At 38.3% G+C, this 24,958-nt stretch overlaps 1 protein-coding gene across 5 annotated transcripts; it reads left to right on the top strand.

The window, feature by feature from the left end:
* The first annotated feature begins 4,463 nt into the window (after positions 1-4,463).
* CBLL1 (Cbl proto-oncogene like 1) lies at positions 4,464-23,461 on the top strand. Of its 5 annotated transcripts, none has more exons than XM_082399832.1 (6): positions 4,464-8,133; positions 13,969-14,136; positions 16,946-17,043; positions 17,452-17,535; positions 18,602-18,675; positions 21,267-23,461. In XM_082399832.1, exons 1-6 carry the CDS (start codon positions 8,085-8,087, stop codon positions 22,300-22,302), a joined length of 1,509 nt encoding a protein of 502 aa, XP_082255958.1. In that variant the 5' UTR covers positions 4,464-8,084; the 3' UTR covers positions 22,303-23,461. The 5 variants fall into 5 exon arrangements, with proteins under 5 accessions (XP_082255958.1, XP_082255957.1, XP_082255959.1 ...); XM_082399831.1 differs by having other exon boundaries at positions 4,470-8,133; positions 16,943-17,043; XM_082399833.1 differs by lacking the exon at positions 4,464-8,133 and adding an exon at positions 8,849-9,213 and having other exon boundaries at positions 16,943-17,043.
* The last annotated feature ends 1,497 nt before the right edge of the window (positions 23,462-24,958 follow it).

The following is a 24,958-nucleotide window of genomic DNA, read 5'->3' as shown; positions in this document are numbered from 1 at the left end:
TCTTCGTTTCTGTGCGAGGGCTTTCTCTAGTTGCGGCGAGTGGGGGCCACTCTTCATCACGGTGCGCGGGCCTCTCACTGTCGCGGCCTCTCTTGTTGCGGAGCACAGGCTCCAGACGCGCAGCCTCAGTAGCTGTGGCTCATGGGCCTAGTTGCTCTGTGGCATGTGGGATCTTCCCAGACCAGGGCTCGAACCCGTGTCCCCTGCATTGGCAGGCAGATTCTTAACCACTGCGCCACCAGGGAAGCCCCTCTGCTGTCTCTTTTGATAAGGGCACTAATCCCATCATGAGGGTCCCACCCTCATGACCTCATCTAATCCTAATTACCTTCCAAAGGCCCCATCACATTGGGGTTTAGGGCTCCAACATATGAATTTTGAGACATGCAAACATTCAGTCCATAGCAGCAGATATTTAATTTTTTTTGTGTACATTTATTTTTATTGCAAATGAGTCTTTCTAAAACTTTTATCCAACTTTTTATTATGTAGTATTTCAAACACGAGAAAAGTTGAAAGGAGACAATAGTATACCACACCTAGATTCATTAATCGTCTCATCTGCCTTATCTATATGTCTATATGCCTATTAGCTATATATTTTCTGTTTAAAATATCTTGCTGACAGCATATTCTACCCCCAACTACCTCAGCATGCAACTCCTAACCAAAATACCATTATTACACTTAAGAAAATAATTCCCTTGTATCATCTTGAAGCCAATCCATATTAAAATTTCCTCAATATCTTTTAAAAAATATTTTATTTATTTATCATTTACTTGGCTGTTCTGGGTCTTAGTTGCAGCATGTGGGATCTTTGTTGCCACGTGTGGGATCTTCCTTGCGGCATGCGGGATCTTTAGTTGCGCCATGCGGGATCTTTAGTTGTGACATGTGGGATCTAGTTCCCCAACCCGGGATCGAACCTGGGCCCCCTGTATTGGTAGCATGGACTCTTAACCACTGGACCACCAGGGAAGTTCCCCTCAATATCTTTTATAGCTGTTTCCCCCTGAGTTTGGATCCAATGATGCTGCAAGTATTACATTTAGTTGCTATAGCTCTTTAGTCTTACAAATCTAGAAAAGTCTTCCTACCCTTTTTTCCCCATGACTTTGACTTTTTGAAGAGACTCAGGTGTGATAATGGCATTGTGACTTTATTACCTCTTAGAATTTATACAGAAATATTTACCAATAGGGGAAATGCTGTTACAAACATACAGTGCATAATAAATGGACCTCAGATTTAATTTAAACTTCCTAGTTGAGTGGAATCAGAAAGCTTATCAAGTGCAGTAGTTAACATATTGTGATATGTGATAATACTGAAGAACACTGTGTGTTCATAATTCTAGAAATCTGCCTAAATTTACCATAGTTTTAAACTTATGTTCATTAATCGTTCAGCTCATCAGACTATATGGATGACAAATTTTTAAAAATCCAACTAAACAATTCTCCAACAATGCAAAAAAAATTACAAGGATAAAAATTTAAGAGTCACTCAAATCAGTCTATACAGAAATAATCATTATTAACACCAGGTGAACAGCTTGCCCAGCTATCTGGGCAATACTTAATAGGTCGGTAGCAATACTTTTATAAAGACAATACAGTACTCTACATTCAATGCAAGGCCTGTGTGCCTGGGCATTCCTTGCCCTGCCTCTGTTCTATCAGCACTGCGGGGGCGGGGCGGGGGGGGTGTTGATCCCTGCATTTCCCTGGCTCCTGTGCCAGCTGACATCCAGCTGGGGTCAATTAATTGGAGACTGGAGACCACTAGAAAGGGAGGAGCCAGGGGTACAGTCTTCACAGCAGTTGTGTTTTTTTCTGGCCCCTGTGTTTCAGGTAACACTGCTTTCTCCCTTTGTCCCTTCAGCCTCAGGCTTCAGTGGTTTCTGGCTCTTACACTAACCACTGTGTCACCTCATTGCCATACATGGCTTCCTAGTTCTTCCATTCCCTGTATAACAAGTCCCTGCACTAAATTCCCTCTTTGAAAATACTTGACGTAGTTTCTGGTTAGACCCTGACTGCTCTACAATAGATGATATTTTTAATTAAAATATTCTAATTTTATTTGAATTTGATACAACAAAAGAAAATGAAGTAGAAAATTTTTTTCTTTAACATGTGGGCATTACTTTCTAAAGGCTCTTTCTAGGTTAAGAAGAGAAATTATGAAAACCTCTCAGAAGTTGTTACTTGTAATACTTTTAACCGCTTTTCAATTTTAGACAGTAAAGGTAGGCAGTTCATGAAAAATTAGTACTCATGTGCTTCCTGTCACCTTTCTCTTCACAATTTTTTAGTTACATTGTTTTTATTTTGTTTATAACATTCACATTTTATTCTGTAACCATAATTTCCATAGTTGCTTAGTATTTGTAAAGTTACATATTTAAACCAGCTATATTTCTCTAGAATGTAAGTTTCACACTGCCAAGCTGGGCTATTTGCTTTGTTCATTGATAGATTCAAAGCAACTAGAAGAGTGTCTGGCACTGATAAATACTTGTTGAATAAATTTACCACAGTAACTCACTTTCTTAGTTTAAATTTTAATTTCTCTCCTAACTGGCTGGATTTCATTGTGGTATATGTGTATATGTTTAAACAAGCACACACCTACACACAGAGATTTTTTCCTCACTCAAGAAAAGCTCAGGCTTGCTGTGCTGCTTGAGTTTCTTCATGCTGACAGATATGGGCTGTTGTCTTCTGGCATTAGATGTTCTTTGCTCATTTTATTGAATGAACTATGAATACTGGTGTAATCAATTGTCACTAATTCTTTACAATTCTAGTAGCCAGTGCCCTCCTATTGCAGTTATTTTTTATTGTAAGCTTTTATCCAGTTGTTAGACACATCCAGTTGTTTTTTATTTTTTTGCACAGCGCCACACGGCATGTAGGCTCTTAGTTCCCCAACCAGGATGAGACCCACGCCCCCTGCAGTGGAAGTGCCGAGTCTTAACCACTGGACTGCCAGGGAAGTCCCGCCACGTGCATTTGTGTTCAAAAGTTTTAAATGTTTTTTTTTTTGACAGGGTCATATTAACTCTGATGACATTCTTCAATAAGTCAACAGATATTTTTGTGAGTACCTTCTGCTAAATACTGTGTATTATACAAATATGAATTACTAATGGATACTATTCTCTAGGAGCTTGTCTTGTAGGGCGGATAAAATAAGCATGTTGCTACAATATGAAGTAGAGAGTGATGTCTTAAACATAGTTCTGAAGGGGCAGTAATTACCAAGAGGAATGAAGGAAATGCACATTTATTGAAGGCCTGTTATTTGGCAAGGGATAAAGAGCCTTCACAGACGTTATCTCCTGATCTTCAGACCAACTCTGCAAGGAATGTTATTATTATTCCCATTTTACTGATATAGAAACTGAGCTTGAGTAATCATCCAGTATAACAGAGGGAGAGTTGAGATTTGAACCTAGTTCTGCCTGATTCCAAAGCTCATGCTCTTTCTCTGCTACATATATTACCTCCTGCGAGCTTGAGTCAGAGAAGGCTTGATGGGGAAAGCGGCATATGAGCAGGTGCCTTGATGGGTAGGTAGGTTTCCAGGTGGGAGTAAGAACTGCAAATCCATGCCTAGTATTTTTCTCAACTGAGGGACAGGTGGGTTTTAAATCTACTTTCAAGAAACTTCTCGTTCATTTGGAGATCCAGTTCTGAGGGGGTAGCTATTACCAAATACTGGAAAGAAACACCACGTAGCCCTCGTTCTTGAATTTCCTGGCATTCTTTTTTCTTTTTTTTGGCCGCACTGTGCGTCATGCGGGATCTTAGTTCCCCGACCAGGGGTTGAATCTGTGCCCCCTGCATTGGAAGCTCGGAGTCTTAACCACTGGACCACCAGGGAAGTCCCTTTCCTGGCATTCTGTGATCTTGGATATCTACTTCCTCATCACCCCTCTACACAGACACACAAGGATTAATGCTTCCAGGTGCAAAGATTTACCCTTCCTCTTGGACATTTCTAGAATAGTATAAGCTCTTCAAAACAGCATGGGAGATAGAAAGTAGTTTTCAAACTTAAATTCCATGCCATCAGTGCACTTCAACATTTCAGTGAGTCAAAACTACCATTTTTTAAAAAAAATAAATTTATTTATTTTATTTATTTATTTTTGGCTGTGTTGGGTCTTCGTTGCTGCACATGGGCTTTCTCTAGTTGCGGCAAGCGGGGGCTACTCTTCGTTGCCGTGCGCAGGCTTCTCATTGTGGTGGCTTCTTTTGTTGCAGAGCATGGGCTCTAGGCGCGTGGGCTCAGTAGTTGTGGCTCGCGGGTTCTAGAGCACAGGCTCAGTAGTTGTGGCGCACGGGCTTAGTTGCTCCGCGGCATGTGGGATCCCGGACCAGGGCTCGAACCCGTGTCCCCCTGCATTGGCAGGCGGATTCTTAACCACTGTGCCACCAGGGAAGCCCTACCAGTTTTTTTGTTTTAAAGGGACAGAATCGAATAGAAATAGCAGAAAGCATTGCATACAGTAAGGGTGAGTACAGTTTCACGACACATAGTTATGTGTTTGTGTTTATGTACTGGGCTATGATGTAAAATATATTTCTGATAGTGACAGACATTTCTTTAGCAGTAACAAGGCCTATTTACAAACCTAGTACACCAGGGAGGCCTGAAAGCCCCTTCCAGCTGGCATGGAGTGGCAGCTGGGGATACGGTCAAGTCTAGGAAACAGTATGACAGTCTGCTTGCTCACAGCAGTTTAAAACTGCCAAGCATTCTTTCAGAAATGTGGAGAGAAAAGAACAAAACAATGATCTCTTAGCAGAGGAGCTGCAGGGAGGAGCAGGCTTATCCAGCTGAAGGATACCCACGGCTAAACAGTCCTTCTCAGAAGAGAAGGCAGGCTGCAGGGCCTCTCTAGATCAAAGGTTCCTATCCAAATGGGTAAATATGTCGCCAGGCCTCAAAGGACAGAGTGGGAAAATGCCTTTAATCAGCAAATTTCAGTCCTTATAGTCTTCCTTCTTATTCCCTGAATCTGTCTCTTGCCCGGTTTTTGACAGTGTTTGGAAAGCTGGCTGCTATACTTGATAAGGTTTAGCTGTGGTAATATGCTGGTGCTGTTTCAAGAGCTGGTAGGGAGAGGAGGAAGCTGGGATTGTGTGAGGCTGGAGTACTAATCAAGCTTGAAGGCCGATCACACAACTGACTCCAATAACCAGAAGTCAAGAGTCTTGGCTAAACATCAGGCTTGTTTTGTGTGTACATCAGTATGCTAAGAGGTCCAAAATTGCCTCATTGACCCTATCGTCAAATCTCCAACCCATATTTATAGGTAATAATGAAATTGTAGCTAACATTTAACACTCATTTAATAATGGGCCAGCTGCTATGCTGTTATCTCATTTAATCTTTACTATTAACTTAAGAAGCAATGAATATAGTAACTACCCTGGTAATAATAACTACCATTTAATGAGGGCTTACTCTGTGCCAGTAGGTACTAAGTGCTTTAGCTAGAAAATAACATTTAATTCTCACAACGACCCTAAAGGTAGGTACTATTATTACCCCCATTTTACAAATGAAGGAAGTCAGCCACAAGATTAGGTAATCTGCCTGAAGTCTCACAACTGTGCTGGGCTTGGAACCCACAGTTTTTAATGCCGAAGTCCATATATCTAACCACTATAGTCTACTATGTTTCCCATCCATTTCTACTTATCAAACTTGTTCATGTATAGTGGACACCGTCCTGATCAGTTCTCTTATTGACAGTTCACTCACAATTGCTGGCATTTTGGCCATCACAGGAGGTCTCTGGCTTCTTGGTCAATTCTTAAGTGTAACAGTATTGATTCCCTCCTACCCAAATTTAAGATCTGCTCATTGTTTTTGAATCTATCTTGCTGGATTGTGTTGTTTATATAAATACATCATGCTAGGTTTTGTTTATATGCTCTTTCTTCACTGTTACTCTGAACGCTTACTTTCCAAGGTTCTCTACAATCATACCTTGTTTTATTTTTCAGTGCTCCCAAACATGGATCAACAGTACCAAGTGAAGCTGACCACTGTCCTGCTCAGAGCTATGACAGTTCTCACACCCGTGCCCTTGCTCCTTCTTGTTTGATGTGCCTCTTTCATCGCTCTCATCTTCAAATGCTATCCTGTTCATCAAGGGTCACTTTAAATCCCTCCGTAAAGCCTACCTAACTGCCCTCAGCTCTACTGCTCATAATTTGCTCTGAATGTAGGTAGCACTGCATTCTCGTGAAACACTTAGACTGTAATTCCGTGTTTTAATTATTTCTATAAATGCTAGCCTGTATGGTCCAGGATGTAGGGACCATTATTTATACAGTTCTTGCCTTCTGCAGTCTCAGGCACTACAGGGTGATAACAACTAAAGGAGTATTAAGGAGGGACTTCCCTGGCAGTCCAGTGGTTAAGACTCGGTGCTTCCACTGCAGGGGCTCGGGTTTGATCCCTGGTCGGGGAACTAAGATCCCACATGCTGCACGGTGCAGCCAAAAAAAAAAAAAAAGCATTAAGGAGATGAAGGTTATTGCCCTGGTCTGGTATTTAGGAGTCTCATACAAGCTCTCTGATACCCATCCTCTGTTTTTTATAGGTAAACAGTGCTATGTAAATGCTAGGTCATCAAACACCTTGAAGAGCGTTAGCTTATAATTCATAGGCTAGCAGATGTCTATCAGTAAGATGAAAATATGATATGCACCTTGGTGCTTCCGATAGTCCACTATGATGACGTTTCATTTTTATAAACCTTAGGACAGTACCAAGCTATAAAATAAGTATAAATGTTGACTTTCAATAAAGAAATTGTGACTGATTACAGTACACAGGTTACCAACGATGGATACCAGAGGGCAGTAATAAAATATAAGTCTATATACAGTTTCACTTATCAATTTAGGTGAAGAAATTAATATGTCATTCTGCTACTGCACTGGTACAGTGAGGCAACTACAGTTAAGGGGAAAGTGAATATGGAGCACAGGTGCTTAAAGCAATGCATAAAAGCAGCAGAGGTCAAATCAAATAATTCAACAAATGTTTATCTAATATTTTATCAACAAGAAATCTAAAGTAAGTGAGTTTCCTTTCAGTAAATTTTCATAACTTGATGCACCACAAAATGCTGACACAACTTCTGACTTACATATTATGTAAAACACAGTTTGCAGGCTCTTTTTTTATTCTAATTCTTTAAATATTAACATCAGCAGACACTAATATTATTATTCTGAACCTGGATTTGCATCATCTGAAGTATGGCTGATAGGGTAAATATGAGGATAGGAAAAAATAAAAAGAGCACTTCTTAGGTGAAAACTACCTTCTTTTATACCCCAAATTGGTGAAAAATGCCTGATCATATCAGCACTGTATTTAGAGAAATAGGGAGGAATGGGAGAAAGGTTAAGCTTCCCCCAACCTGCAAAAGAAAACAAAAAATGCCCAGCAATTGAAAGCATCTTGAAAATCACTTAGTAATAGAGAAACTTAACATTTTAACAAAAGCAGGAGTAATGTTGATTCACAATTCTCCTTAGTTGTGAATGCACCTAAAAACCTGTTTATAAAGCTGCAGATATAGTGGGAAAGTCTTTAAAAAGATCCCAGTAAAACATTCAGCAGATAACACAGAACACTTATAGGATTATTCATCATATTATTATTCAAAGCTCTTACTGTTTAACTATACAGATAGAGCACATCGCTACACATACTTTATTCGAAATTCAGCACCATGAAACCACTTCTCTAAGAGGTCAATACAATAATCTCTGATTGATCCAGGAACTCTGGCACTGAAAGCGTGCATAACACAAGGTAATGATGTCGTCACCGAGGGACGACAAGAATAGAACCCAAATCCCTTGACTCCCCAGCTTGTGTTTTCCACTAATTGTGCTCCTTCCTACTCATTCGGGAGCATCAAGTGTGAAGGGCTGGCGAAGGGAGTGGACACAGATGCGCCAGGCTCGCGAGGTAGAGACCGCCCTGAAGGTCCTCAGGAATCACTCTTTGGCATTTGCCTTTTGTTTCGGCTGAGGACGATGCAAGCGGCAGCAACCACCAACCCCTGGGACCAAGAACTGGAACTAGGTACTGCCCGTGGCGGTAACTGTCTCTTCCTCATTGTAGGCCTTTACTCTTTTCACCGCTCCCTCGCGGCCAGCCCTAACGTGCTCTCCCCATGCTCAGCTCCGCTCTGCACTGGAGTCCCCGCTGTCTCCTAACAAGACGCGGCTACGCTGCATCCATCCTCCACCTGGCCCCGCGTCCAGTCCTTAGGAGGGGTGTTGTGTGTGTGTGTGTGTGTGTGTGTGTGTGTGTGCGCACGTGTTTGGTGGGGGAGGGCTTCTAGCGCCACAAGAGCTTTTCTAGAGCTTGCCCTAGAAAATGAGCGCTAATCAAGCGTTAGAAATGGGCTTCAACTGTTAGCAACTTTAGAGATGGGAACGAGGGTAGATACCCGTCAGCTCTGCCTGGGTCTATGCAGCTTGTCACGACAAAGCAAAAAGGAGACCATATGCACAGAGCCTTTCTCTCTAGCTGGGAGTCTCATACAGCTCAACCATCCCCCGGGCAACCTCCCGCTGGAGGACGCCTTCTAGAGCGCGCGTGTTTACACTTTTCCTGGACCGGGGGGGCGGGGACCGTAGCTCGCGGACTCTGGGGGATTCCAAACCGTTACTCCGCCCGCCGAGGTGGGGCCAGCCCAACGGCCGAGCCTGCGCAGTGTGCCTGGCAGGCTCCAGGGTCCCAGCGCACTACAAGTCCCAGAAGGCAATGCTCCGCGGGGCCGGCAGCCGCCTTACCTGCTGCGAGCTTAGTCCTACGGATACTACCGGCTTTCCCCCTCCCCCGTTCCCGTCGGTCTCCTCTCCACAGTTAAAGGCTACTTCCTTTGGAAGCACATAAGAGGAAGCCTTAGCAGCCTCCACATTGAAGCTCTCCGCGTATTCGTTCTTTTTCTCTCTGCTCGAATTATGCCTGACTCCCTCACCGGAGTCGGCTAGCGGACGCGAGACAAGGAAGCCTTTGGAGGCCCCAACCCGGGCAACCTGGTCGCACTTCCGCCTCCCAGGCTCCGGAAGGTATCGCGCACGCGCTCCCTGCGACTCCGGCGCGGTTGACTTCCGCTCCCACTGTGCCCTGCGAGCCGAATCATGGATCACACTGGTAAGGAGGCGGAGGCAGTGGGGGTCCTGGTTCCATGCCCCCTGGCCGGCCTGGGACTGGTCGCCCAGCGAGCATAGAGGGTTTACGCTCGCCCTACAGCATTGGGGTGTGGCGGCGAGAAAGAAATCTCATAGACCCCTCCGCGTGTCCGACCAGGGCCTGCTACTTCCTGGCCTACCCTCCGGTGTGGTACCTACAGCCTCGGTGCCGGCAACAGCCGTTCCTTCTCTGCTTCTGCCGGTCTCTGAGCCAGGACGGCGGGCGGCGCGGGCTTTGCGGGGAGGAGAGAGCGCCGGCTCCTTTTTTCTTCATTTTGGGTGCTCTGCCCTACGTTATGGGGACTGGCGGGTAGATTCCAATCTCGGAGTCGGGGAAGCCTCATTACGCTCGGAGTCGATGCGCGAGAGTGGGTTGGAGACTTCCTGCTGTCTCAGTCAGCTTTGGGCGGGTGCTGCGGTGGTCACCGCCTGTCGTTTTTGTCTCTCCGGTCTTTCATGGACTAGAGGTGGGAGAAGGGAGTCAGATACGGTTTTCGGAATCATACCGAGAGCAGCTTTTCTGCTTAAGCCCAAAGCATGCCCCGCGCTTCGGCTGTGGTTCTTAACCATCAATCTTGAGCTTAAAATCAAGATAGTCTCATTCCTTTCTCCAAGTAAGAATGGCTTCACTCTTTGTTATGTGTTTTTTGGCTTTTGCTTCCTTGTGGTTTTTGGATATTGAATGAGTGCATTTGGAGTTAGATACTGCTCCGTTCAGTTATATCAGCCATATTACAAGTAGGGGGGAAAAGGCTTTTTCCAGTATTAAGTATTGTTTAGGATTCCTCAGTCATCAACTGTCTACTTAATTTCATATATATATGTATACTCCTATATATAAATACGTTATGTGTGTATGTATACACACACATAGATATATATACATACTCTTCTAGGCTTGGAGATGGAATGGTAAACAAGACGGACTGAGTCCCTCTCTACTTGGAGGTTACGTTCTATTGGGAAAGACAATAAACAAGTTTTTAAAAATACTTAAATGTTTACAGATTATGATGAGTGCTTTGAAGAGGGTAAACGGGTGCTCTGGTAAAGACTATTAGGAGGAAGCTTCAGAGAGGGTGGTCAGGGAAGGTCTTTCTGGAAAAGTAACATTTGTAAGCTGAGATCTGATGGATGAGAAGAATCCGGCGTGGAATAAATCACGAGGAAAGCATTTAGAGCAAGTACAAAGACTCTGAGGGAGGAAGATTTAGAGAAGACCAGTCAGCTGCACCTAGTTAACTAGAGGGAAAGAACCGGAAGATGGGATTGGAAAGGAAAGCAGGAGTCGGGTCGTGCAAGACTTTGAAGTCCATGGTAAAGATTTGAATGTTATGTTAAGTGCAATATGAAGCCATTGAACAGAAGTAGAGGAGGAACGTAATCTCTTTTTAAAAACATAATAGGTTATTTTATGGAGAATGGTGTAAGAGAAGGCAAGAATAATAGAAAATAGAAAATTTAGGAGGTGATTGCAATAGATCAGAAGGGAGGCTTGGCTTAGTGAAGGTGGCTGGTTTAGTGAAAAAGGGAGTGGGCAAATTCAGTGAAATTTCAGGTGATAGAACTCAAACAGGCACTGGTGGATTGGTTTGGAAGCATGTGAGAGGAAGGAAAGGTGCCTAGGGTTCTAGTTTGAGTGGTGTCCATTACTGGAAGACTTGGGGGAAAAACACTTTTTTTTGAGGAGCAGAGGTGAGAAATTGGAATTTGGGAACAAGATTTTGGGCTTAAGTAAGAGATGTGTGTTGAGACATACAAGGGGAGATGTCAAGTGGAGATCAGAGGGAAGTTTGTTTGGGACTTAGTACCACAAATCACTTAAGGCAGAAGAGAAGAGGGCCTAGAACCAAGCTCTAAGGAACTCTAGTGTTTGGAAATTTTATAGAATCGAAACCCTGGGATTTTGGTGTTAGGGTAGCAAACATGCCACGTTAGCAAATGTTTTTCATTTGAGCCTCTTACTGGAATTCTGGGAGTCAAGCAGCTTCCACAGTTTAGAGAATGTTATGTTAGGAAATTGTAATGTGGGTGTGTGTGTATCTCCATATTTATTATCCTAGTTCTCTAAGTTAAAAGTTTGCCTAAGTAAGTAAAAGTCATCTGAACATGAAAATATTCACTAATGAACTGACCACTTAAAAAATTAGTTCCTGCTCAGATATTCCTGCTTAACACCAGCTTCTTTTTTATTCTTTTAGTTAATTTCATTATACGGCAGTGTTCTTAGTGTTTCATATCAGGAAATGGTATAAAATGCTGTACATTGATTGTGATTACAAAAGATTCCGATTTTCATGAAATTCGTAAATGTGAATTCGGTAATTATTTGAATCACAAATAAAATCATTGGCAAGTGAGGAAATGCCAGTTAGCCAGTGAATTGAAGACATTATGACAGGATAGGCATCTCAAAAGAATGTTTCTAATATCAAAGGATTAATAGAAGCCCTTGGGGAAATGATGAAACCCTCTAATGTTATGCAAAAATGACTGGTTTTGTAATCTTGTTAAAAAAGTCAGTCATAAAATAAAGGCTATCGTGTGGTGTTTTTACAATAGAATTTTGCTGGAAAAATTACCCCAGGAAACTCCTACTTATCACTTGATTCATTCTTTGGCTATTCTAAGAATTAGCACTTAGTTGTAACTATAACCTAAATTTTGTAAAAATATTTCTTGATTCCTTTAATTCAAGATAAAATTCTACACAAATCTTTTAAAAACCTGTATAATATAAAAGTGTTATGCCTTTTTAAAGTGGATTTCACTTTATATGGCCAGTTCTATCCTTAATTCTCACTTTGTGTAATATCCAAAGACTTTTGTTGTTAGGGCTTTATGTTTGTAGTTGTCTTATTCAAAAGGAAATTATGCTGTATGTTCTGATTCTTAATAAAACCCCCAAAACCCTAAGACAAACCCAGAGTGATGTCACTATTAACCGCTGTACTTTGCTTATGAACTTGCAGTCTGAGGCAGGCTGCAAGGTGTTAGAGGGCAGCAGGCTCTGGAAAGCCGTAATAGGCTAAACAAGCCACAGTAGTGACCACAGGTGTCCAGGGTGGTGTGAAAAGGACTTGTAGTAATGAAGTGTTGGTATTTTGATCATTCATCGAGTTGAAACCGTTAAGAGTCCTTTTACTGTCTGAAGGACAGCACTGAACTGTCTACAACAACTTGCTTTTTTTAGTTCATTGGAAAATTAGGAATACCTATTGAGCAAAAAAAAAAAACAAAAAAAAATTCTGTCTTATCTGTCTTTTTGCTATTACATTGCTTGTAGGTATTTTTACATAAATAAGCAACTAGAGTGAGAGCAGATGAAATACGTTATTCAAATTGTTAATACATTTTGTGAAGTGTTGAGAGTTGATCAAGTTGGATTTATCCTAACTTGACTTTAACTATCCATGTTAAAGTTATCCATGTTAAAGTTAAAATCCCTTTTCCATGAATTTTATTTTTGAGGGTTAGCTATTATGAAAGTAATAATAGAAAGTAGACTGAAAGATAGTTAAATTAATAATTAAGGACCGATTTTGAATTTTGTTCTGTCCTTCAGAAAGGGTGCAAATCGATGTGAGTTCAACATGTGTCTGTAATTCTAGTACCCTTGGAGATCATTAGTACTAATTAGGATACTACTTCCAAATTTGGCTTTACTGAATTTAATGTGGACGGTTTGGCTATCACTCTGGATTGTACTGTCTAATGCAGTGGCAATTACACAGCCTTGTTCACTAAGTGTCATGTTTAAAACATTACTATTTTAAAAAATTATTTGCATTTCCTATTTTAGGGCATTTCCCTTTCTGTCTTTAGTAGGTAAAGGTAAATATTTTCTGGATTGTAATACCTTGTCATGGACTTGAAGAAAAGGTGGCTTTTAATCTTCAAATAGAGTCAGTTTATGAAATAATGCTCCTATTACTCATGGGATATGAGTGAATTTAATTCATAAGCTAATAACAGACAGGGACGTAGAAAGTTTCAGTTATTTAGGCCAAGTACAGAAAACTTGCATCCTCCTAAACTATAATTTTCCATTACAATGGTGACCAAGAGTAACACAGTCACATGTGTACATCTAGAAATGTTATAGCACAAGTACATTAGTGCGTGTTTTTACTACTAAATGGTGCAATAATTTTTACAATATTCCTGAATGCTTTTTAGAAAAACAATTTTACACTTATTTAATTTTACCATTGTCAGTGTTAGTTTTGTGTTTCCAGTATTATTGATTGTCCTGATATCGATGCAGATTACTAAATTTACTGAGTGCCTACTTTGCATACTTGATGGAGATAGTGATGGTTTTCTTTCTTTTTGTTCTTCTTCCTTTACTTTTCTTTTTCTTTTTTAAAAAAATCTCTTATAATTCCAAGACAGAGGTTCTTATCTTAGGCTCATGAAGGGTTTTACGTTTCTGTAAATCCCTCTGGAAAAATGGAAAATTTTTTTGTCCATTTTTTTAGGGAGAGGTTCTGTAACTTTTGTCAGCTCTTTAAAGGTTCCATATCTCAAAAAGCATTGCTTTAAGGGTTTGTCCAAAATAGAGAAAATTAGTACTTGAACTTATATAGCATAGTATTTAAAATCAGAAACCAGATATTCAACCCTTGATAATGTGGGGTATGTTGCTTTAATACCTGTGGCAGAATAATCTTCAAAAAAAAAACTAAAAGAAATTACAACTTTTTTTCTAACATAGACAATGAGTTACAAGGCACTAATAGTTCTGGATCATTGGGTGGTCTTGATGTTCGAAGACGAATTCCTATAAAGCTCATCTCCAAACAAGGGAACAAAGCCAAAGCTTCACCTCGAACTCCAAGGACTATAAACAGGATGCCTGCAAAGGCTCCAGCTGGTGATGAAGGTAATTTGTTTAAACTAATAGGTCCAAAAGTCTTTCTTTTATATCTGATTCCACCAAATAAGCCATGTGATTTTATTTACCTTGAGTCACCTCTTTTTTTATCTTTTATACTCTCTTCCTTCTTCAGTCTTTGACTTCTCATTTTGGCATATTTTACTTTTCTCTCCCTTTATAAATATTTTTGGTTTATTTTCTTGTTGAAAGTAACACTGCCTATTGTTTAAAAAAAATCTAAACAATATTGCAGAAAACATAATATTAAAAGTAAAATTGTCCCTCTCCCCCCATAATTATTCTCTTCCCAAATAATCCCTGGTATGGCTTTTTCATAGTTACTTTATAACTGCTCTTTTTTCATGCAAGATGCATGTGAGATTTTGCCTTCTCAGTACATACAGTTGTATCTCATTTAAGAAAGTAGGTTTAGGTATTTCACTTACGGATATACCATAATTTATTTAACAATTTTAATAATTTTTTGCTGTTAAAAACAATTTTGTAGTAAATATCCTTGTATATGTACCTTAGTATGTATATTTTATAGAATTTAAACTTTGCATGAATTTGGGCATCTTAGAACTTGGTGGATTTTAGAATTTGTACATTTTAAAATTTGACAGATGTCGCCAAATGGCCCTGTAAAAACAGTACATCACTTTATACTCCCCCACCAATATTGGTACTATTAACCTTTACAAATTTTTGTTCTGATACACATTTCTTTAATTATGAGTGGGGTTGTATATCTTTTCATAGTACTGGTCATTTCTTTTGCCTAGGATCTACCTGTTCATTTCCTTTTCCCATTTTTTTTTCTGTTTGATTGTCTTTCTCTTGATTTTTATGAGTTCTTTCTTTGTAAATTAATACAATTGTCATATATTGTATATATTCTCCATTTGTCTTTTGAGTTTTATATGTAAAATTTTTATTGTAGAAAAGCTTGACAATTCTATGTAGTCAGATATCCAGTCTTTTCTAGTGTGACTTCTGGGTTTTTTGTCATCGTTAGAAAGGCCTTCCCCATTTCATGAGTATAAAACAGTTTTCCCATCTTACCCTTTAGTACAGGGTCTGCAAACTATGGCCTATTGGCCAAATCCAGTCCTGTTTTTTATTGGGACACATCCATGCCCATGGCTGCTTTTCACACTATATTGGCATAGTTGAGTAATTTCAGGTATGGCCTACAGAGCCTAAAATATTTACTTAACTGGCCTTTAAGCAGAAAAAGTTTGCTGACCCCTGCTTTGGAACTTTTATAGATATGTATTTGGGTATTAAAACAAAAAGGGGGTATGGGCTTGAAGTGGAAGAGAATGAAGAGATAACTGAGAAGAAAAGGATAGAAAGGGGATTTTAGCTTTTTTGCATTGTTTTACTGTTACACAAGAATTTATTTATACATTACTGTGTAGTTTTAAAAAAGTATTTAAAAACCAAAAAGGCCAAAGCGGGGGTACACTAGGTTATTGATAGAGCAGCAGCAGCTGGTATGTTATCTATACAAATATATATATATAGCTTCATGATGGGAGTACAAGTTGAAGTACTCTGAAAAATGATAATGTGCTCCTAACTTTCTTGGCTGTTGTTCTGCTCAATAATTTTTTGAGTTTTAATAAGTAGAAAAGTTAACTTTCCTTATTTTGAGTTTTAGATGACAGCAGCTTTTATAAGGTATAAATGGACCATATAAGAACCTAGGGTCACTCAGATGTAACTTATAAGAACTCTACATTTGTGTTGGAGATGATTAGATAGCAGTACACTGGTATGTATGTCTGTATCAGGTTCAAAAAATTCTTGCATCTTTGCGTGTGTGTCTATCTCTGTTTGTGTCCGTGTGTCTGTATGCAGATGCTGTAATGTAGCCATGTGGGTAAAGTTAAAACTTCTGTGCTTTGGCTACTCTGTTTACCAGTTCTAGGGCCAAAAGAGTCGTGAGAAGCCTGGCACCTTGGAGGGATAGATTTGTCTTCTCAGCTTTACTTTAGGTAATTGGATTCTATCTAGAATCCCCATAAGACTGTTTGCTGGTTTTCTTTCCTTTTGTATGAGATGAGAGGATTACCATCAACTTTTTAATTAGGCCAGAGAAATTGAAATTGAGCCCATTTGATCTTCATATTGTTTTAAGTTTATTGATATTGATATATGCAGTGTAGGGGAGGATACTTGTAAGTAGATACGATATAAATTCTACTGTTTGCGTGATTAACCAGGGAGAGGTTTCAATGGAAAGGATGAAGTATGAATATGTTGGATGTTTCTAAAATCAGGCTCAGTTTAAAGCTGAAGAAGAGGATACCTAATTTACTAAGTCGTAAGAAGGAAGTCTGCAGAATTCTTTATGTTTTCATTAATCCTTTAGCAATAATATCAGTTTCTTACAGCATAATACCACTTTTATAGATAGATCAGAATAAGTGGTGATAAGTATCTTTTATTTGTGTAATAATCATGATGATGATAATTAGTAGTTTTATACTAGAAATAGTTTGGTGAATTAATAAGAGCACTTGAATGGGAGTGAAGAGATCTGAGATCTTTTCCTAGCTCTGCCACTGATCTTCTCTGGGTTGAGTTATTATGATCTCCAGTACTGCAATATTCTCAGTCATGAGAGTTAGACTACATGATTACCAAGATCATTTCTAGATGGTGCTTTAAACTAGACTTGATTATCTTGTTCTTAGAAGAGCTTTGAAAGGTGTCAGTGAATAGGTCTGTTTGACCATGTACATGTACTTCCAAAATGAAATTGAGATGTGAAAAGTTAATAGGTAACACTTTCTTCTCTCAGAAGGATTTGATTATAATGAAGAAGAACGGTATGACTGTAAAGGGGGCGAACTGTTTGGAAATCAACGAAGATTTCCTGGACACCTTTTTTGGGACTTTCAGGTATAACTAAAAATAAAAAATTTTATTAGAACAATAAAATATTTTAAATACTTTATTAGAACAATTCAGACTACATAAAGAATGGTATGAACTTTTATTATAGTTATATCTTTCAGTACTCACAAATCATTTGTTTATTAATGCCCTATTTCACTGTTTTGAAAGATAATCTGAAGTAATTTTTAGTAAAGTCAAGTAAAATCAATAACCATTAACACTGTTTAAGGGAATAAACCCCCAAGACTGATGGTGGCCCAACTAATGTGGCATATGTGGGTATTATACCAAGAAACCTTTATTTCTAATTGTTTTAATAACTTTTATAAAATACTAACCAATTCATTGTGTAAATTATGGACATAAGTTTTAGAAATGCTTAAGGAAAATTTAATTATATCATTTCAACAGATAAACATCTTAGGTGAAAAGGATGATACACCAGTTCATTTCTGTGACAAATGTGGATTGCCTATTAAAATCTATGGGCGAATGGTAAGTATAAATTAAATTCTGATTTTGTAAATTAAATATTTGTGTAGAGGTAGGATTCTGAAATTTAAGTAGATAGATTTATTGCTGTTTAGTGATTAAGTTTATAACATTTTAAATAAGTATAAAATAGCTAGGGGAAATTTGGGAATAATATGCATTTAATAGAATTATCTTGACAAATTCTTTAATTGCTTGTAAATATTAATTACGGAAACTAATGCTGAAAACTAAATAATTTCCTTGGACTGTTTGATACCTGTTTACATTAATTCTAGTTTATTAGGGAAAAATGGGTTTTTTTCCCTTGTTAACAGAATGAAATCAGTTATTCATTTCTGAAGGCTATAATTTTTAATATAAAACTGAATTAATAAAGATTATTTATGATTTCTGAGAATTGAATTCTAACTAAACGTTAAAAAAAAAACCAGCCCTAACTGTAATTTAATAGTAATTTTGGCATGTAAAAAGTTTAACATTTTTGTTGGAAAAAAATTTGAATTCAGTGATATATCTGTGATGGTGGAGGGTGTGGATTATGCACTGTTGCTTTGCTACGTAACACAGCTAAATAATGGTAATGGCCTCTGAGTTTTAAAGTGGTGTAACATCATTTTACTGTGTCCTTCTGATTTATTTTTAAATATTTGTAAGTTCATTAACTTAAGACTACCAGGGAAGAAGGCTACTTATATTACATTAGAAGATATTTGTTCTTTTCCTGCCTTGGAATACTTCCAGGAGATACAGGATTAGATTAAACATTATGCAGTATTCTTCAGGAGCTTTTAACCTGTAGGGACCATGAACGTGTAAGCAAATATGCATGTATATGTTTTTTGAGGAAAGGGCCAAAGTTTTCATCACATTCTCACAAAGAACTTTGTGACTGAAAAAGGGTTAACTGTTGCTTTTATGTAATTGGTACTTAATAAATGTTCATTTTGACAAAACAGTTCTCAAGTGCCTTTTATGTCTAGGTCACTGTGCTTACTGTTTTTTTTTTTTTATGGAAGTATTTTAATTTGTTCTAGTATGCTTAACTGTAACATGTCTCTGTTCACAGATTCCATGCAAGCATGTTTTTTGCTATGACTGTGCTATTTTACACGAAAAAAAGGGAGATAAGATGTGTCCAGGGTAAGATCATCATTAAATTTTTAAATAATAAAGTTTGTGATATAATGATTTATAATCTAGGTTAAAGGTCAGGGTGTGCTGTAGACCGGTGGCAGGATATCAAATGTGTAGACATGGCTCATGTTTCTCTGTGAGCCTAGAGTTGGCCTTAGCCTTCTCCTTAAGATAGGGCTAATTAGCTATTATCAATCAATTCAAATTGGCCAAAATAACGAGTATATTTGCCATCACAAAGTTGGCGTTATAAACCAAAAATAGTTATTTTCTTGTTTTAATGGGACGCTAGAGAGCTAGTATCACGTAGTGATTGAGAGCAAAGACTCTCGAATTAGAATTCCTGGATTCAAATCTCTATTTTCTTATTTATTAGCTGTGTGACATAGGTGATTTCTTCATCTGTAAAATGGAGCTAATAATAGTACTTACCTCCCTGGGTTATTATTAGAAGTAAATGAGTTAATACATATATAGTAGCATATAGCAAGTACTATGTAAGTATAAGCTCTTATTTATTACCTTCAAATCTGATTATTATGTCTTGAGTATATCTTAAAACACCATCATGTTCTAAGATAGACTCAGACAAGTTATGACAATCTAGAGGTGTTGGTTGATAGTGATCTATTTGGGGATGGTCTTGAAGGATCCAGAATAAACTATGAATTTTTATATCAATTTAGAACACCTGATAGAAGGTTTGAGGAAAGCTTTGAGAGAAACTTCTTTGGAACAACTGTAGGCTTCCTAGGTTCCTTATAACCTATGTCAGAACCTATCCCAAGGGTTGTAGTATTAGTTGATAGCAAAGCTATGGACAATTGTAAGGGATAATTTTCTTTTATGGTGTAGGAAGATTGGCATCACTGAGAGAGAATGGATGATTCATTGACAAACCAGTGCCAACTAATTCTCTTGGCATATATTTATTAGCCCTTTAAAGTCACAGATTATAAAATTTATAGTGTGAGTTTAAAGAGTATTTCCTTCCTAGAATTATAATTCAGAAGAGTTAGGAAATTAAAAATGCATATTCACTGTTTGCCTTATTTTCTGTAATGCCTGATTTTCCAACACGGTGTACATCCACTATATAGTAAATTTGATTGCCTCATTGGGATAAGGGATTTTGGATGTTGTAAAACACCATGTAGAGGACATCAAAAGGTTTTCTCTTTTATGTAAGTGTTCTAATGTTAATATTTAAAAGGGAATTTAGTTTTCAGGGTATTCAGTGTAACTCCAGTAAGCATCTCACTGGTTGGCCCTTAGGTATATCAGAGCATAAGCCTATCTGGATTAACAGACCCAGGTTAGAAAGTGAAGAAATGGCAATCCAAATTAATGTAAATACTATATACTAATGCTTAAGCATCACCCAAAAGAAGTGCCTCACATCCCGTTACTGTGGTGATATTTCAGAGCTTACAGCAAGTTAGAAGCCAAAAGTAAGAAGTGTGCCAAATGGCCACTAAAGGGACGCCTCCTAGTATCAAGAAGGAGTACCAGCCTTCAGTGAGGAAGGAAAAACAGACAGCACTCAAAATCAAGAATATAGAGCCATGTAATATAGTGTCATATGACCTGACACACGTATTTAATGATAACAGCTTATACATGTATAGTGCTTAACTAGTCATTAAGTCCTGTCATTTCCACTGTTTCGTTGATGTTATAGATACTCCTTTAAGTAGGGTGAAGTGGATATAAAAACATTGTGAGTTAGGTTAGATGTTTGAACCCCATTTTACAGATAAAGAAACAAAGTTTAAATGACTTCACTGAGATCTCAGAGCCAGTAGTAGATCCCAGTTCCAATTCCTAGCTCAGTCCTGTTTCTGCTATTTCAGGAAGACTCTAAAGGCAAGAGTGGATTAAAAATAGTGAATGAAGAGTAGTTACAATTTGACCCTGACTCATTAAGAAAATATTGAGTTAAATTTAGTGGTTATAATTTAGAGAAGCAGGAGTGTGTAATACTTTATAGTAGTAAATTTGTCTGACAGTTCAGAAAGACCCCTTCTTGAAGGGACTCTTGGTGTTCAGGGTTTAAATTTAATTTGTTTATGTTGTTTAATGTTAAGAACCTTGATGATTAGGATGATCCTATTTATTTTTGTAGTTCTTACAGTTCTTCCACTTGGTGTCTTCCACTTAGTATTATTTGCGCAGAAAATAATACTCAATAAATACGGTACAAGTTTGAATTCCATGATTGTGACAGATGCTTTGGTTTGCCCTTCCTGGATTTTTCTTTGCAAATGGATGCAAAGCATAGAATTGTTTGAGAAAATCAGATAAATTCTAGGTCTTGGGAAGAAAAGGTCTTTTCTTAAAACATACTCTGTTTGATAAACACTTTGAATTTTTTTCTTAAGCATTCTGATGTTGAAAGAAATGCTGATGCTTAATAGCGAACAGACCACAAAGTGGAAAAGATTAAAGGTTCACTTGCAGTAACTATAACTTGTAATTGTGAACTTTTGTAGTATTTTCCATAACAAAATTTAAAACTAGTCATATCTTTGAAATTAAGTGCATTATTTTTACAGTCTGTTTTTAGTAAATCAAACTTTTTTCCCCTTCTAATTTAGCTGTAGTGATCCTGTGCAGCGAATTGAGCAGTGTACACGAGGTTCTCTCTTCATGTGTAGCATTGTTCAAGGGTGCAAGAGAACATACTTGTCCCAGAGAGACTTACAGGCTCATATCAACCACCGCCATATGAGAGCTGGAAAACCTGTTACCCGTGCTTCACTTGAAAATGTTCATCCTCCTATTGCCCCACCACCAGCTGAAATCCCCGATCGTTTTATAATGCCGCCAGACAAGCACCATATGAGCCATATTCCGCCAAAGCAGCACATCATGATGCCACCACCTCCTTTGCAACATGTGCCCCACGAGCACTATAATCAGCCACATGAGGATATTCGTGCTCCTCCAGCAGAATTGTCCATGGCTCCACCTCCACCTCGCTCGGTCAGTCAGGAAACCTTTCGTATTTCAACAAGAAAACACAGCAATTTAATAACTGTCCCTATTCAGGATGACTCAAATTCAGGTGCTAGAGAACCACCACCTCCTGCCCCAGCACCTGCTCACCATCATCCTGAATATCAGGGTCAACCAGTGGTCTCGCACCCTCATCATATTATGCCTCCACAGCAACATTACGCACCACCCCCACCTCCTCCACCACCAATAAGCCATCCAATGCCACATCCTCCCCAGGCCGCAGGTACTCCTCACCTGGTGTATAGCCAAGCTCCACCTCCACCAATGACCTCTGCTCCACCACCAATTACCCCTCCCCCTGGACATATTATTGCCCAGATGCCACCTTATATGAATCATCCTCCTCCAGGACCTCCCCCCCCTCAACATGGTGGTCCACCTGTAACTGCACCCCCTCCTCACCATTATAATCCTAACTCTTTACCCCAGTTCACTGAAGATCAAGGAACTCTGAGCCCTCCATTTACACAGCCAGGGGGAATGAGTCCTGGTATATGGCCTGCACCGAGAGGGCCGCCTCCTCCTCCACGAATGCAGGGTCCGCCTTCTCAAACCCCACTTCCTGGACCACATCATCCAGATCAGACAAGATATAGACCGTATTACCAATGATAATAGTATTTTGAACTGAAGATATGATGAGGAAACAAACTTATGTATAGTCAATCTTTTAATTAAGCTTTGACTGTTGGGGAAGGGAAAGCGCCTCTTACTGAGGTGGCTGTAAAACACTTAGGGTCTTGTCTCTTAAAATGGTTTTAAATCTTGACCTTAGGAGTGATTTCAAGTACTATACTGTAGTGCAGATAAGTGGCTCAGTTGAGCACAACTATATTTTAACAACTTTCTTCCCCTAGTGTGGTAAATTGACCCAGAGGTGACCATTTGTAAAAAATTTGAAAAAATTTTTTCGTCGTTCCACTTTCAAAAGTATTGCTTTTGTTAAACCCAATGTTTAGTTTTTCTTGTGATACATTTTGTTAACCTGTGTAAAAGGATTAAATTTCAATATGGTTGTAAAAATGCTATTTTTATGTGAATTTAAGTGCAGCCACATACTGTTTTTTAAACCATATGTTTTACCACTAATTTCCCAAAGTTATAATAAAATCCTAAAAGTAAAAATCTACTAGAATTTACTGTAAGGCAGACTGTTAAATGGTAGGAAATGATTTCACATGTTAGGCACTGAAATTTTGAGGTATATTAGGTGTATAATGCACTTCACTTGGATGCCTTTTCATTTGTAGGCAGCCTCAGGAACACCAAAATACATTGGAATTCCAGTACTAAGAAATATTTATGTTTGTAATATTGAAAGGCAGTGTTCGTTACTTGGAAAGTTACGGCCAAAGTAATCAACTCTGTAGGCTCCAAGCTGTTGGGGATGCTGGTACCCGTTAATGCTTTTTACTGAATGGTTGGAATCACATGATGCACCACACTGATTAATCTTAAGTAACGTTATTTTATAGAACTGTTTAAATGGTGTGCTTTAGATGAAGTGTATTCCTCTCTACTCATTGTCTTAAACTAAATATTTAGGGCTGAATAGGCTTTATGTAATTCCTCATTTCATGGTAGAATTTGATCCCGTGCTTAAGTGGGTTCTTGTTTATTGGGTTTTAAACTATAATTTGAATGCCATGGAGGAATTTGAATACTGTATTAATGAAGGACATTCTTGTAATCACATACTTGTGTTGCTCAGGTTTCATTACTGTGTGATAAGGTTTTTTCTCTGACTTGACATTTAAAAACTATTAATGATTTCCTGTTTCTTTTATTGGTTAAGCATCTAAAACTTGGAAAGTTTTAGCTTGGAGTCAACAGTGAAGACTACCAGATGATTTTGTATTGGAGAAAAGAAAAGTAATCTAAATTGTGAATTTCAGTGCTTTATAAGGTGTCTTCGGAGTCAGCTTTTGCATTATAGGGGCTTCTTACAGTCCAGCTGAGATGACCACTTACAGTTTATACAGAACTCATATGTATAAATCAACACTCTTAGGATATTACTATATATCCTTTGAATAAACCCCTGTGAAGTACTTCCTCCCCCCTAAAATGGTGCATAACATATAAACATGAAATGTGTAGTATGCAGATGCCATTTATTAAATAGTTTGTAGTGTATAAATTTAGAACATTTCTTTTTGACAAAGGGTGAACTGATTGCTAATTTACCATTTAATTCTGTCAGGAACAGGCAAAACAATTTCTCATCTTGGATAATCAGATGCAAAGTCATCTATGAACTTAGAGCTGAAGTTAGAAATAATATAAATGGCCCTTTCAACCTTGACCAGCTGAAAATAACTAATACACTTTTTTTTTAAGTGAAAGTACGTGATTTTTCACACCTAGCAATTTGAGAGTCCAGTTGTTAATGCAATATTTCTAGTGAGAAATTGTTATTAGAAGCATGGGAGTGAAATAGTATGAAATGGTGGTGAGTGCGTCTATCATATTACTGTAGGTACTTGGACTGTGCAAACTTGATTCCTTTTCATGGCCCTATTTAGGAGCTGTTAAAATACTCTTGTTGAAAATCCAGGACCATTTTTTGGTTTCATGTAATAGGAAATAGCCGAATTCACTTTAAAGCTTCTCAACTATTTATGAAGAGCTCACCTGTTTTAATGAAATTCACTAGAATTGAATGTGGCATGAAACCACTTAGCCTATGTATTGGACAAAAAAATTAATATCATGATAAAATTCCACATGTTAAGAGAATTCTTGTAGGCTTTTAAAAAATGATTTCTTTTTGGTTAGGTTAAGAAATATGTGTTATGCAGGAAGGCAGATCACATGAAATGTGTTGTAGCAGACAATTTTTTAAAATTGTGTTAGACTTGAATTCATCCAGTTATTGTTTGAATGAGGGTGGGTGGGTAGAAGGATAACAAAATTACTGTTAGTGTTTCTTTCCTTAAGGAAAAAGATGTGAATCCCAGCCTTATTTCAGGGAAGCCTTTGAAGCTATGATGGACATAAGTCTAAATTAAATGTATGTATATTTCATTATATTGCTCTTAAGACTACTGAGGTGGCAGTTTAATTCTTAAAAACAATAAAATGAAAGCATAAATACTATTTTGCCTAGATGAATTTTTACCTAATGATGACACATTTGGGAGAATGCAGAGTTTTTCATGTTGATACAGCTTTTACAGTAAAATAGATTCACGTTTTTGGAGATTAAAACCAGCAAGTTGAACGTTAATATTTCTGAAGTGGTATGATTGTTCAGAGTATTCTGTAG

Source organism: Balaenoptera borealis (genome assembly GCF_965194805.1).
Source record: "Balaenoptera borealis genome assembly, chromosome: 7".
Classification (NCBI taxonomy): Eukaryota; Metazoa; Chordata; class Mammalia; order Artiodactyla; family Balaenopteridae; genus Balaenoptera; species Balaenoptera borealis.
The sequence above is the reverse complement of the archived record's forward strand: the minus strand, read 5'-3'. Positions and strand labels throughout refer to the sequence as shown.